This window comes from Parasteatoda tepidariorum, chromosome 8 (genome assembly GCF_982258835.1).
Source record: "Parasteatoda tepidariorum strain Cologne lab strain chromosome 8, Ptep-v5.0, whole genome shotgun sequence".
Classification (NCBI taxonomy): domain Eukaryota; kingdom Metazoa; phylum Arthropoda; class Arachnida; order Araneae; family Theridiidae; genus Parasteatoda; species Parasteatoda tepidariorum.
In genome coordinates, this window is record NC_141762.1 from 99,469,887 (window position 1) to 99,485,773 (window position 15,887).

The 15,887-nt window shown below is 31.5% G+C and overlaps 1 protein-coding gene across 1 annotated transcript; it reads right to left on the reverse strand.

Moving 5' to 3' along the window:
• Positions 1–8,020: 8,020 nt before the first annotated feature.
• On the reverse strand, positions 8,021–10,557 carry Achl (La ribonucleoprotein translational regulator Achilles). The gene has a single exon (XM_016058533.5). It carries the CDS (start codon positions 9,948–9,950, stop codon positions 8,775–8,777), a length of 1,176 nt encoding a protein of 391 aa, XP_015914019.1. The 5' UTR covers positions 9,951–10,557; the 3' UTR covers positions 8,021–8,774.
• Positions 10,558–15,887: the final 5,330 nt, after the last annotated feature.

Genomic DNA, 15,887 nt, shown 5'->3' on the forward strand with positions numbered 1-15,887 from the left:
TTTCTGTTACTTTATTGAATGTGAACACAAATACGAAAAAATTTATTCAAAAATATAATTGCGAAAACACGTGTGGTTAAAATGAATCTCTGGAAACTGCTGAATCATCAGACACAAGGAAATAAATGATGCTCTAAAATTTTGTGCAACTGCCCTAGCAGCGAAATAACTTGGGCCGATATCGATGAATCTAGGCTCAATGATTGCTCAAAGGGTCATTATTTTTTCGATATTGGCCCTATATAGAACTTCATGACTCACCGGATCATTGTTGTGATTCACAATATTGTTTCATTGAAAGTTAAATTGAAAGAATGCTTAATATTGTAACACTATGACTGTAATAATATTGCATGGCGCTCTTTTCCTAGCTATCATGGTACAGGGCCATAGAGGAAACGGGATACAATTAATCCTTTTACATTACTGTTCAGAGCGCCATCTTTAGGGGTTTTAGAATTTATTATTAACAGACCATATTCATGCGGTTGGTTACGAATTTGTGGAGCCTTAATTTCCATGACTTCCCCCACAACGGGCTATTGCCGAAATACATTTATATATATAAAAACATTTACATTTTAAATTAAAAAATGTCTTTCATTATTGTACTAAGATTCACAATATGGACGCGAATAGATTGAAATCATGCAACATAAAGGAACGCAAAAAAATTCCTAAAACGTAAATTGTGAGAAAATTTTTAAATTTATAAAAATGAAATTTTGAAGATTAAATTTCATAAATAAAATTATCAGAATAAAAAGTTTTTAAAACAGAACGAATACTGATATTTAAGTTAACATTTTATTTTTTCCTTAGCACTACCTTAGAAAAAAACAAGGTTTTATGTTCGTAACTTGCTTTCCGTAGAATAAGGTTGTTGTTTTTTTTGCGAAATATTAATATTTATTAACATTTTGGGGGAAAAGGCAAATGCAAACAAAAAAATAAAAACGAGGTTTACATTTTTTTATTTTAAACCTAAGCAACAATATTTTATGTATACATAAAAAAGCTTTATAAATGATTTATTAATTATGATGAAAGGTTTGAAATTGCAAATACTTTTACTTCATTGCAAAAAAAAAAAGGATTTTACCGCAAACCTTTTCATGAAAATAAAAAGAAAATTCAGACACAAGGTTGCTGAAAGGTTTCTGGGTTTCGTATTTAAATGAAAGTTTTAATTTTCAAAACATTTTAATCCAACAAAAAAATTTTTGTTTATAACAAGAAAAGAAGGATGAAATATCTAAGATTAAACTTTTTAGGCTGTTTACGAACGAGAGCTCAACATGCATGGATCCCAAAACTATCAGTTAGGTGTGATGACGTCATGAAAGGAGATCCATTGGGAGTGACGCTTATAATCTGATTACAACGCTTCTCTTAAAAGTCTTCACTTTTTGAGATTCAGAATAAATCCTTTGTTGATCGATTATTTTATTGCAGTGTTTGATTTTCATTAATATGTTTATGTTATGAGATAAATATCGTTGAATAAATTGACAATGGTATTTAAATATATTTAACGATATCTTCATGTTACTCATTTTCGTTTTTTAGAAGCCCTTAAAAACTTAAAGGTGCTTTTTTTATTGGTTGTTATATAAAAAGTGCTTAATTTTCCTTTTTCGAAAATGAAGTTTTTCTTTTGTTACCATGTCGATTTTCGCCACGTATTATGCAAAAGCGTGCTTTTCACATTGTTCTATTCAACGTTTTAACAATTCATTCGACCACAAACCATTTTGGCTTACATTCGGTTCGTAACGGTGCGTTTAAAAGCGCCAATCAATTGACATGTTTGATAAAATACTTGGGATTCCGCATGTGCGTCTACTGAGCTGGGTTCGGTGAGATTATTGCTCTCTCATGTGTAATTCTGCTGCATTTTGCCAGATATTCTCCATTTAAGGCTTCATATTTCACCCTCTGATATCGCGGTCCCTACGCAGACTGATTCAAGTGGTCACCAGCCACACGCTGACCGCAGCCAGTGATGCTTGACTTCGGTGATTAAATGGGAACCGGTGTGTCTTACCGATCAGTCCCCTGAGAGTCTGCATTTTGTTAATGTAAAAAGTGCTTATTTTTTGTTGAACGATTTGGCTACGCACACTGGTTAAAAAATTACGTTTCTAAACTTTTTCATACTCGCTTCTAAACTACAATTATACGTATGCTGAATAAAGCAAATGAAATCAAATAATAAGTTGTAAGAATCGATTACTATGAAAATTCGGTCAGTAAATTTCAACTCGTGCACTGAAAATGGGGAAAAAAATTTATTAATTATAGACTAAGAGTTCTCTATTATAGCACGGCATGCGCAGCAAGAGAACAAACACTATAAAAGTACATTTAAAAAAAATATCTAAACAACCAAACACCATCGAAAAACATTTTGGTCATGTGAAAATCATAAAATAAACAGAATTACTCCCTTATGATGTATAGTTTGCTTAAGCTAAGAACTCCCGCCACAAAGTCTGAGGCCGTTTGCTGCTATGGAAACAAAAATAGCGCATTTCAGGAAGGGTGGCTTCTTTTCACTCTAAGGCTACCCGAAACCACTCCAAAACAGTGACTCCGCACCCCTTCTTGAAATAGTCATACCTCGTTACCATAGTCACCGCCACAGGTCCAGGCGAATGTCTGGGGGAGTTCCTATTTTAGACAAACTATAATCGCACAATCATACTTGGCCGTCAATTCCCTGCGGTTCTTACAAATCAGCCCACACGATTATATTCGCAATATCAGAAAGTACTCTTTTTTGCGGATATAATCGTGTCGGCTGATGAAAGGATTATATCTTTTATTTTCCGGTTTTTAAAAATTAAAAAAAATTCATCCTTTTTTTTTTTAAATCAGTTTTTTTTTTCAGCCGGGCGAACTGGCATAACGTAAAAGTATATTTAACCATAATTGTCAAAAGTGACGCAAAATCTTTATGTTCCGACATAAAAATTAGGGAAAATCCTGGTGTGAACTTTCGTGCCAAAGAGGAATTTCTTGTGACTATCGTTCAAAAAAATAGGATTTCTTCAGTACTCTTAAGCTTAGAATGTACAATTTCAATTCTAAAAATAAATTAATGAATGTGAATAGTAAAATGTGAGAACGCTTTTAATTTTGTAATTAAGAAGGAGAATTTAGATTAAGAAATTACCTAAAAATATTCGTTTTTTCATTTTATTTTACAGACTCGCACACATAAACACACACAGAAAAACTCTTTATTTCATAATTATAGATAACAAAAAGGGAAGAAAAGAGTTCGCCATTGTACTTCTAAAACTATAAAAATATTATCTTTCTTCTTTTTTTTTTTTTTTTTTTTTACGTTAAACAGATCACGAATCAAGTAAGATGAAATGATAAAGCATTTGTTATCGCACTATTGATACGGGACGTACATACGCATGTTTTTGTTTTCATATCAAATTCCTTGTTTATGAATTGAATGAAATCATCAAAACAATATTTTGATTTTACAACTAAATTTTTGCCCGATGGCTGCGTTTTTGGAATGACAACTCTTCACGCAAATATATGTACAGCAAAAGCATAAAGATGTATGCAAATTAAAAATGAAAATCTCATTCGATGAGTAAGTTCGAGAGATATTAACTGCTCAACTTATGGGCTATAACAGATTGTTGGTGGCATCTTATATTTTCACCACAAGTTTAGTAGTTAATAATTCTCGAATTTTAATTTTTTTCATTTAGTTTTGTTATTTTATTATACTTTACGTACATTTTTCAACACACTATCAACTTTCATAATTTATGACATTAATTCGTTGTAACGTTTCGTTTTTATAACGTTAGGTTGAATTTACCTTATTCTCAACCGTGTTTCATGTTTGTCAAATTTTCTGGAGTTTATTCTTATTAAATTAAAAATAACAAAAATGAAAACTATTTCTGATTGCAAGATGATTTGCAAATAGCATCCTTATGTTTCGATACATTCTGAAACTCATTTTCGCAAATTCACCACAAAATGTTGCACAACATGTTCTTCAATTACGATAAGCTACATTTATCATCAAATACCGCTACTATGATTTCTTTTTTTTCCTTATATATATCTAATACAATACTCTCCTTTTAAACAGAGTTCGTAAGGTCATTAAGATACTGAAATAAGCACAAAAACTTAAAAGATAAAATATTCAATTTCTATAACACAAAATATCTGGCTTCAAAATTTTAAAGTTAAAGATATCTTCATAGTTATTTTAAAGTTAAAGACAACTTCATAGTTCTGCGTATTTTATTTCTTTATCAAATGAAAATTGTGTATTTTAATTATTTATTTATTTGTCAAATTATATCATGATTCTAAAATTTTTGCATGGCTTCGGAATCTTTTTACGAATATCAATTTTCAGTATTTGCTGTTTAACAAAATAAGGCATTTCCCTAATAACAAAATATGCTGTAATAAATATCTTGAGAGGTGGTGGCTCAGTAGATAGAGCGAAAGGCCCAATGGGGTGACCCGCGTTCAATCCCAGCGATAGCTGGTCTATTTGAATTCCGCTCCCGGGTCGCACCGACCACAGTGCTGATGTAAAATATCTTCAGTGGATCATGGGTTAGAGTCCGTGGAAGTTTTTCGTAGTCTTCCTCTCCATGCAACGCAAATGCGGGTTAGATCCATCAAAAAGTCCTCCATGAAGGCAAATTTCTTCCAATACTTGATCCTGGAGTTCCCTTGTCTTCTTGATCGGGTTCAAAATTATAAGGCTACGGAGTTGAACATTAGTAGCCGTAAACCCAAAATTGGTTCGGCTATTCAACGACGGTTATAAAATAAAATAGAGTAATATCTTGGGAATTGTGCTAATGATGAGAAATAGTTTTAACAAAAGTAAATTTTTTCAATATCTTTTTTTAAAAGAACTTTCTTAAAGTTAACGGTGAAATATATAAGTCAAAATAAAATAGCGGTTCGAATTTGTTCATTTAAAAAACAAAGCAAAAGGTGTAATGAAATAATTAGTTGAATATTTCTTTGAATCACAAGTGGTAATTTAATTTAATTTCAAAATCAAGGACGACACAAAATGCTGAGATATTTTAAGAAGCTTAAAAATTTTGGCTACATATTCGACAGCTTTTTGTTATCTTTATACTCTTTGTAGTGACTTAACATTGACACAGTTTTAGATAATTTTTTTTGAAGTCACAAGAAACAATAAAAAAGGCAATCAATAATTTATCTTCATTTTTAGAAAAAATATTTTGCTTAGTAAATAGTCAGCCGTTTTGCATCGAATAATTTTAAACAGCAGAAAGTTTTTAATTTATTAACAATATTTAATTATTAGCTAGCGGGCAATAATTCTAAGTTTTCTTTCAATATTGAAATTTTTTTTATCAACTATTGTAAAAACAAACTAAAAAATATATTATAATCATATTAAATATAATCACAATTTGATGTATATCACAATTTGATGACATTCTATAAAAAACATGCTTTTATATAACTCGACATTCGTTGAATAAAATGCTTTTTATTCAATAAAATGTTTTATTCAAAAATCTTTGCTAAATTACGAATAAATTTTTAGACGACTAAAAAAGAAAAAAACGTATTTCATAACTAAAAATTAAAAAAAAAAGGATTGGCAAAGGATTGTTATTAGCGAAAAAAATATGAAAGAAATTTTACGCTGCACGCGTTTAGGTCAAGTTCCTCGTAAGTTAACCACATTTAAATTTTAATTCTTCATTGTTGTCAACTTATTTTTTGCAAAATAATTAATTTTAATTTTTCTCTGCTTCTACTAAATAAAAACAGTTGAAACTTTAGATTTTTTAATAAAAAAAAATATATGTTAAAATTTATACCTCATAATTCAACATTTTTTCATCCTCAAATAAATTAAATTATACGAAATAATAAATAATTAATAAATATTTTTATTTTTGCAGGAAATTATCTTAGGGTAAACGGGTTTTAAAAGTGAGTGCAATTTTTCTTCCTTTTTTTTCAATTGCTAGATTAGTTTTAAAAATATAACTAAAATCGCAAAGAGTGAAATTAACATTGAGGGGTACGAACTTTGGATCGCTCTCCTGATCATATTATGGGAACCATATTTTCCAGATTGCGGCTACGCCCTACATTTTGAAGGTTAAGAATCCAAATATGTCAATTTATACATCTATACATATATATACGTTTATTCAGGAAAAGTACGTGTTTTGGTGTCCGATTTCGCATTTGAATTAATAGTTAGCACTAAATAATTAGCATATTTGAGGTCACCCCCTGAAACCATTCGAACGAAAGTTATTCAGAGTGATTATTATTATTTTATTTATTTGTTCACTGTATCTTATTTTTTTTACTCCAATTATACTAATTAATCATCAAAAATAATTAAGCATCATTGGCGTCAATAGTATTGCAATGATTTTTTACGGTTTCCCCAACCCTAAACGAATGGATATATTTTTTCTCCATTCACTTCGCTTTTCAGTACATAGCATGCTTTTTTTTTATTTTAAAATACCGTTGATTTAAAATTAAGTAATTTTATGTAAACATCGTTTTAAATTTTAACAAATTAAGCACTTGGAATTTAATTTATGTAAACATCGTTTTAAATTTTAACAAATTAAACACTTAGTTTCAGAAGCTAATTCAGTGACGTTGTTCTATGCTGCCACCTTCACTTAATCATTTAATTTATCTGACGATTATTATAACGAATAAAAATTAGTTTGTTAATAAAGAATGTGCAATAAACTCTTCTTTTTTTTCTTTTTTTTTTTAAATCGAGCAAGGAAACATCGATCATATAATCTTTAAAATATATGGAAAAAAATCGTTTGCAGTTTAATTTTTATCAATAGCAAGTTTTAGACCTAAGAAAAAATTCCATGGATGAAACATCTCTCCTGATCAATCTAATAGAACTTTTTGAGCAATTTTTAGGATTTTTTTGAACAAATAAAAATTACCCTTTTCACTACTGTCAGGGCGCTAGTATAAACGGTTCTGCAGTTGTAAATGGCGGAATAAACACTTTATTTTATATGCAGTTAAATATTTCAGAAACATTATTTCTTTTTAATTTTATTAAATTAGAATAAAACTAAACTGCCTAAATGAAATTTTTTTCTTTATGTTTTCTTTTTTTTTCAGGATAGTAAATATTAAAAATAAACTTGCCCTGAAAAACAAATATATTGAAAAAAATATGCCTGGAATATTAAATAAATCACTTTTTTAATTACGCTGTATTAAACAACACATATTTCACTACTATTTTAAAATATATAGCTTTTTTTTTTCAAATTTTGATCTCAATTGAGTTCTAAAAAAATTGTCTACAAGAGCTTCTAAAAATACAAATAATTAAAATTTTTATGATAAATAAATTATGCAAAAGGATTTTGACAAAATTCAAACTATTTTAGGATTAACTTGAAGTTCCGTATTCTTATTTGTAACCAAAAACACAAAATGAATTTATTACTAAGATAAATTTGCCAGAAACAATTTTTATAACACACAAAAATTATAATTGAAAACCATCAAATACTATCTCTAGAAAAAAATTTTTAAAAAATCATTTTTAAGTAATGAATAATATATTATCATCAATGTACAATGTAAAATCAGAAATTATATTTTTCAATTGAATTAATTATTTTAATCAATAATTTTGCTTAAGTTAAATTAGAGTTGTAAATCATTTTTATATATTCATGTAAACAAGTTATTTTCACTATGATTCAATTTTGATATTTAAGAAACATTCGATTGAAAAATAATTTGTAAAAAAATACTATTCGTTGTAAATCTGATATGAAACGTTTTGTATTTCATTGCTTTGTAAATAGTCCCGATGAAAAATTACATTCCAAATAAACTACATTTATTAAAAATAATGTAACTTTCCTTTAAATTCTTTTTGCAAATTCTAAATAATCATATGAAACAATGAATAAGCTTGTGATTAATTGGTAATAAATATATGATATGAAACTATAATTCTTTGTTTATTTCAATATAACATACGTGAATACTTTACAACATATAAAAGGCACAACATATGTAGATTTCACAGTAGAAAATCATAATTTTTTTTTAACAAATATATTTACATTATGTACATAGAAATACTGTTTAAACCATTGAATGAAACAAACTATTCTCATATTTAACAGTGGATGAAATTTGGTGGGAATATGATAACAGATCATAAACATGAATTTAAATAACAACAAAATTACCGTTCAGTTTCTAAACCACATCGAAAAACAGCATTTTATAATATCCTGTTTTAGGTATTTAAAATATATATATATATATATATATATATGTATGATTGCACATATACAAACTAAAAAATATTATTTCAAGAAAAAATTTAAATATGAAATGGTATTTGAATAAATTGGAAATAAAATAATATTAAATAAACATTTAAGTATTTTAAAAACAAATTGCTGTTTTTTTCTAATCAAGGGTTGCAACATAAAAAAGATTTGTCATGAAATGATTATAAAATTAATTATCGTTTTCGGTTTTTTTTTTTTTTTTTTTTTTTTTTTTTTTAAATACATGAAAAACTATTCTTCTAATAGTTGTTTTAATAAAGTAACAATACCAAACGATAATAAAATGAATGCATTAATACTTTTTAAAAAAATGATATTTTAGTATGATTTTGGTTTAAAAAAATGTTCAAAATTGCTAATACTTATGTTAAATGTTCAACAATTAAATGCATTTTACTCAGCCGTGGATGGAAGCCTGGATCGGAACTTTGGACAAAATCCGTTTGTGCCATCGGGCCCTTTTGGCATACGGATCGTTTTGACTGGAACACCTTGCAATAGTTGGCACGCCGATGACACCGAAGAGAGCAAATTTGAGTCAGATTGTTCTCGGCGCCGGCGCCAGGGACTCATGATATCACTCCGTAGAAGGCGGTCCCTTGATCCACCGTGCCTATTAGACAATGAAGCAAATGAAGAGTTTGGGTCATTATAGATGTGGTAACTGTGCCGCCTCGGATATCGATTATCGAATGGATTGGTGTTGTATGGCGAGGATGAAAGGTAACCGGAGCTAACAGATCCACTGGAACTTCGTCTATTGTCATTTAGAGTCGTCGATGAATCAGCATTCGATGATTTCCTGTTCTTTTTCTTCTTTTTTTCCTTGGCTGGAGATGATTTTGGATCAGTGTTCTCTGATTTTTCTTTGAGAACAATCGATGTGACTTTGATGTCACCGGGTAGATCAGATTCTAGCGCTCTTTTAGCGGCCGAGTGCTCTTCGAATTCCACCAGGGCGCTGACTTTGGACTGAATGTCGCTATTCTTCGCGAGGAAGTGCTTGACATCGGAAGGAATGGAACCGCCGGGTCGCAGAATCCTGACCAGGGCGATGTCGCCGCAGTGACTGAACATCTCGCTGATGCTGTCGACGGAAGGCTTGTCCGTACTGAATCCGTGAACGATGATGGATCTGGACACCGGAGACTCGTCGTGGTCAGGTAGGGGAGTGAGGCGTTTCACTTTGGTGCCTTCGCTGTTCAGGGCGAGCTGGGTCGACTTCTGCAAGCTGTAAGCCACCGCTTTCCAATTGCGACTGAGGCTTCTCACTTTTCGGAATGAGGCGAGTAATTTCAGGCTGACGTAGCCTTCCTTGTTGCGACGGACATGCTTCAGGAGGAAGGGGTCCCTCAGAATGTTCGCATCAGAGAGGTAGTACTCTACTGTCTTCATGATCGCAGAAGCGATCTCCTCACCCGGCATATCCTCCGGATCAGCACAGTCAATGCCGGAGTCTTTAGGGTCGGTGTCTGAAAAATTGAGACCACCCTCTTCGCTGTGATTGCCGCAGGAGGAATCATCATCCATATCGTTCGATATCGTCACTGGAACTATCTCGATGCTCATCTTAAAAACGAGAAACCCTATTCCAAAGGAAGAGAAGAGAAGCTCTACAAAATATCTTCTCTTTCTAACCTTCCTGTAAAGATCCAAACGAAAGAATAGACAACAATCTAATTAAAGAAATTGAGCGTAGGGTGATCTTTTTATTCCAATCGAAAAACCGCCCGCTCTGTGATTGGTCGGCGATCGGTAACGAATGATTGCCGCCACGTAGCTTGAGATGACAAATAGAGAGGATTACTCATCGTAAGTTTTTCGTTACGTCATTTTCAGTGATTAGTTTGGAAGCCCTTCTTTTCTCCTGTTTCTTCTTTTCCTCCTGCGTCATTTAATAAGGCTTCTCAAAATCACGTTGCAGACGATATCGAATATTTTTTCTTCTGTTATCTTAGTGAGAAACGCGCAGGTGTATTTTGTATACATCTGCCCTCATTAATAAATCATATGACATCGATTAAATAAATGAATGCGTACTACTTTATTTTGAAAATGATAGCATGTGAATTGACTATGACTGGCACAATCGGAACTTTCTATTCATCAACATTGTGCTTTGACGATAAATTCACCACCTTTTATTATTTTTAAAAGTAAATAAATAGAAGGTGTGAATTGTATTTTTTTTTTTTTTTTTTTTTTAATTTCTGCCTTGGAGATTTCGAGGGGAGGGGGGAGAAGTATTATCATTAATAATTTTCAAAAATTTCGTTTTCTTTTAATTCGATAGATGGAAACTTAAAAATGACTCTCTATTCCACAAGATAATGGTCACCATGTTCCATAATTAAAATCATCTTGGACATTAGAAAAATAAAATATATTAAAACATTTTTAGATGGTTATTACAGAAAATCTTTTCAATGGCACAATTTTCCAACTTTATTGGTCCTGAGAAATTGATCAATGGTTTGAATTAAGAAAAAGCAAAAATTTAACCGGAACTATGGAAAATAAATTTTTACTGTAAATCGTGATTTTTGAAAATACAAATATCAAAACATTTTTAATTGATTATTTAGAAGACTCTTAACATGCTATGTTATTCACAGAATCAATGTCAGACACAGTTTCTGGCCAAATTATTAGATGCACCCTAAAATTCTATGTAAAATCTTAATTATCAGGTGACAATACACAGCTTTATTGTTTTTACGCGACTGAAACCGGTTTGCACTGTTTACGTTCGTGTATCTATGGGTTAAATTAGACGATATATAATATAAATTAGATATATTATACAAATATAGAATATTTATTATATCAGGTATTATAGTAAGATATTGTAATAATTGAACCAAATTACTAGACACCCTGCAGTGTTTTAATAATGACGTGTTTTGCACCAGTTTATATGCAGTACTTCTATATTTAAACATAAATGTAATGGGTTTTTATTCAGGAGAGTTTTTATTTACTTCCTATTTGTATTTATTTTTAACGTATTGCTTTGCAATGTTAACCAATTGATACACGAACATTAACGAGTGCAAACTGGTTTCAGCCGTTTAAGAACGATAAAGCTGTATAGTATAACCTGATAATTAAGATTTTACATAGAATCTTACAGTGCGTCTAATAATTTGGTCAGGGACTGCACGTCGTTGATAAAAATTGAACTAACATTTGGTAATGGAATCCATAAGCAAATTATTAACGAATGAAAGGTTATGATTTATGAGAAAACTTACAATTTTGATGTTTGAAATTAACATACGGTCGATGAAAATTAATCAATTTTAAAATGATATTTTGTTATTAATTTAAAATTTGCGTTTATTGTACATTTTTACAGTTGTAGTAAGAAAACGAAAAGCGAGAAAAAAATAGTTTGTTTTTTCTTTTTATTATAAAAATGTCTTTATTCCTATGAATATTTAAGTTAAGTTTATGAAATTTTGTGCAATAATTGATACAAGATACAAGCTTATTGCTGTTTTTTTTAATTTTTTTTTAATCATCAAAAACACTTTTAATTGTTCCTAATGTATTACCGGACCCTCAAATCTCTGAAAGCTTTAAACTTAATCGATATGCATGAGAATATGCATGTCCTAAACACTTCTAAAGTTATAAAATAATACTCTCCATATACTCTTAAGATAGGCGTGTTCACATTTGCCTTCGTGCAGGACTTTTTTTTTGATGGAACTAACCCGCATTTGCGTTACACGCAGAGGAAGACCACGAAAACCTTCCACGGTTAACCTGACAACAAGAGGACTCTAACCCGTGATCCGTCTACCACTGAGGATATTTTCCGGTTGGCACTATGGTCGGTGCAAGGCGGAGGCGCAATTCATATCGACCAGGCATCGCTGGGATTCGAACCCGGTTCACCTCATTGGAAGGAGAACGCTTTATCCCCTGAGTCATTGCGGTTCACTAGAAACTTTTTACATTTTCAAAGATGTTCTAATCGTTACCAAATACGATTCTAATCAAAATTATGAAAGAAAGAAAATATTCTAAATGTTTTCCACGCAATATGAAAGGGTTACTTTAAATATTCATATGTCTCTCAATTTTTAACGAATTTTGTTCAAATTTTAAAATAATCTTTTTATTATTAATTAAAAATTACTTTAAAGATTTTGATTAATTTTATTGAATATTTAGCAATTATAGTCTGAAAACCTAAGTTAAAAAAAAAAATTATAAAAATGCTTACATTTTCGTGAATATTTATGCTAGGTTTACGAAATTTTGTGCCGTTATTGCCTATAATAACCAACTTAACAGTCATAAATTAGTGCTATATTGTTTGGCATAGAGTGTTCAAAAACATTCTTTTTCGTTGGTCACTCTAAAAGCTTTATTGATCAGCTGCGCCCTCTATGCAGGCAACGTGTAATAATGACCTCGATAGTGCAGTGAAACCAACCTGCTTACTGTATTTTAAATAGAAATTACATGATCTATGGATGAGCATTTTATAAAAAATAAAGTGAAAATTAGGGTCAAAATCGAAACCATTGCGCGACACAGCGATCTGAGGAGGTACGTAATTTTCCTATTTAGTTGCATATCAAATTATAAATATGTCTTTAACTAAATTAAAGAAAGACGAGTAGTCGCTGAAGGGTTAAATGTAACAGCGATTTGAATCCAAGACGGTGAGGTTTATAAAACGGAGTTAGGCTTTAGAGGAAAAGTCCGAAGCTATAAAGAGCGAATTAAATTAGCGCGATAAGATTTAGGATTTAGAGGAAAGGTCCGGAGCTAAAGAGCGAATTCAATTTGCGTGCTAATATTTCGGATTTAGTGTAAAAATCCAAAGCTAAAGAGCGATTTAAATTAGCTCGCTAATCTTAAGGATTTAGAGGAAAGGTCCGGAGCTAAAGAGCGAATTCAATTTGCGCGCTAATATTTCGGATTTCGACAAAAAAAAAAGCCGAAAATAAAAAGCGAATTAAATTAGCTCGCTAATATTAAGGATTTAGTGGAAAAGTCCTCTGCTAAAGAGCGAATTAAATTTGTGCTCTAATATTTAGGATTTAGATGAAAAAGCCGAAGCTAAAAAGCGAATTAAATTAGCTCGCTAATCTTTAGAATTTAGATGAAAAAGCCGAAGCTAAAAAGCGAATTAAATTAGCTCGCTAATATTAAGGATTTAGTGGAAAAGTCCTCAGCTAAAGCGCGAATTAAATTAGTGCTCTAATATTTAGGATTTAGATGAAACAGTCGAAGCTAAAGAGCGAGTTAAATTAGCTCGCTAATATTTAGGATTTAAATGAAAAAGCCGAAGCTAAAAAGCGAATTAAATTAGCTAGCTAATATTTAGGATTTAGAGGAAAAGTCCGAATCTAAAGTGCAAATTAAATTAGAGCGCTAATATTCCAAAAGGGCTTACAAAAGAGAGTGCTTCCAAATAATATCGGAGCTTTATTAAAGTTGGGGAGAATTTATTTTTCCAGTCGCATCAAAACAAAACAAAAGAGCAGTTCTTTTAAAAATGGGTTACATTTTAATGGTTCCGAAAACGAGAACTGAAAGAACTTTCCCCACAACAATGCTTTAATAAACAGCGCCAAAAATAAATACAATCTACCTCAAGGTTAAGTGCGGCATTTGAATATTATTGCTGTAATGTCTGCGAGTATCGGTTTTAAAAAAAATCTCGATAAGAAATTGATGACTCATATTAGTTTAAAAGAGGGGGGGGGGGACGTATTTTAAACAGCATTAATTAGGGCAGGAGTGCGATAAAAAAAAATGATAACTGCGTATTATGTAAAAAATAATGAATCTCATGCGTTACAATTTGGCCCACAATTTAAAAGATTTTCTGATAGAGTAGAGTTTGTTAAAAATAATCTGTTTTAAGTGCTTCCCGACGTGAAGTTAATATATGCAGAATGTAAAACTGCGAGAAGAGCTCATCATAAATTGTAAACCAAGTTTAACGTAATCAACTCTTATTAAGTATACAGCGTTAATGGCGGTGAATACTAACTTAAGAGCGTTTAAATGTTTAAGAGACGATTCGCGTAATAAAAATAAATCGATCAGAAGAGATATGCTCATGGTTAAAACAGATGCTGTTTTAAATAATGCTGTTTTAAATGTTTGATTTTTCGAATTTCGTGGAATTGGACGATGATACTTTCCGGGGAAAATATATTTATAGTTAATAAATTATTAAAACCGGAAAGAATTGAAACAAAAAATTGATTTTTTTCTCACTAGTGCATGTAGAGCCGCGATGTCTCAGCGGATAGAGCGTTAGGCTTCCAATGAGGCAAACCGGATTCGAATCCCAGTTTATACGAATTCCGCATCCGGCTTGCACCGACCACAGCGCTGACGTGAAATATCCTCAGTGGTTGACGGATCATGAGCTAGAGTCCTCTTGCCATCAGACTAACCGTGGGAGGTTCTCGTGGTCTTCCTCTCCGTGTAACGCAACTGTGAGTTCGCTCCATCAAAACGTCCTCCTCGAAGGCAGATTTCTCCCATTACTCGATCCAAGAGTTCCCTTGTCTTCTGGATTGGGTTCAAAATTACAAGGCTACGCAGTTGAACATTAGTAGTCGTAAGAGTTCATGCGTTCGAAAGGCCGAAGACTTACTGATCCACGTGAGTCACAAAGTCCTCCATGTTCCCATAACAAATCATACCTCTGGGGGTACTGATCCAGGAGTTTCTTGTCTTCTGGGTTGGTTCAAAATGACAAGGCTGCGGAGTTCAACTTTAGTAGTCGTAAACCCAAAATCGGGTCGGCTGTTCAAAAAAAAAAAAAAAAAAAAAAAAAAAAACGATGGTTATAATTTAGTGTATGTAGAGCCGCGATGGCTCAGGGGATAGAGCTTTCGCTTTCCAATGAAGTAAACCGAGTTCAAATCCTAGCGATGGCTGGTCGATACGAAACCGCATCCGGCTTGCACCGACCACGGGGTGCTGACGTGAAATATCCTCAGTGGTAGCAGGGCTAAAGAGAATACAAGGGCTAGTTCACTCCGCTCTTAGAGCTGAAGCTACGATTTCCCTCCTCATGACGTCACTGTGTCTACAGATCTCGGAGATCGCAAGCAAAGATATGATAACTTTGCATCTTTCTCTTGTAAAAATAAGTTAGACTTTTTCTGGTTATTAGCCTTCAAACTTTACGTAATTAACATATTATTTCCGTTCATAAACATAGTTCAAAAAAAACTTTCTTGTTTATTATATTAAAAAAATACCATTTTAAACTTATAAAAATGTTTTGCTAGTTGGTGAAAATGACACGATAAATACTTTATTTTAAAAAATTCAGTTTTAACTTTAACTATTAAGAAAAATGAAGGCATATATCGACACTTTTTTTATCTACATATTCTTTTATAAAGATAAGTTAAGTTAAATTTAGAATCCATGATTTTGAAATATGTCGTTAATAGCAATTTGTTCATACTTAATCATTAGGAAACATCAACCTTAAACGCTAATTACTGAAACAAA

What these genes read in the sequence shown, in the direction of transcription:
- Achl (XM_016058533.5), bottom strand. Translation starts at nt 9,950, where the DNA reads ATGAGCATCGAGATAGTTCCAGTGACGATATCGAACGATATGGATGAT.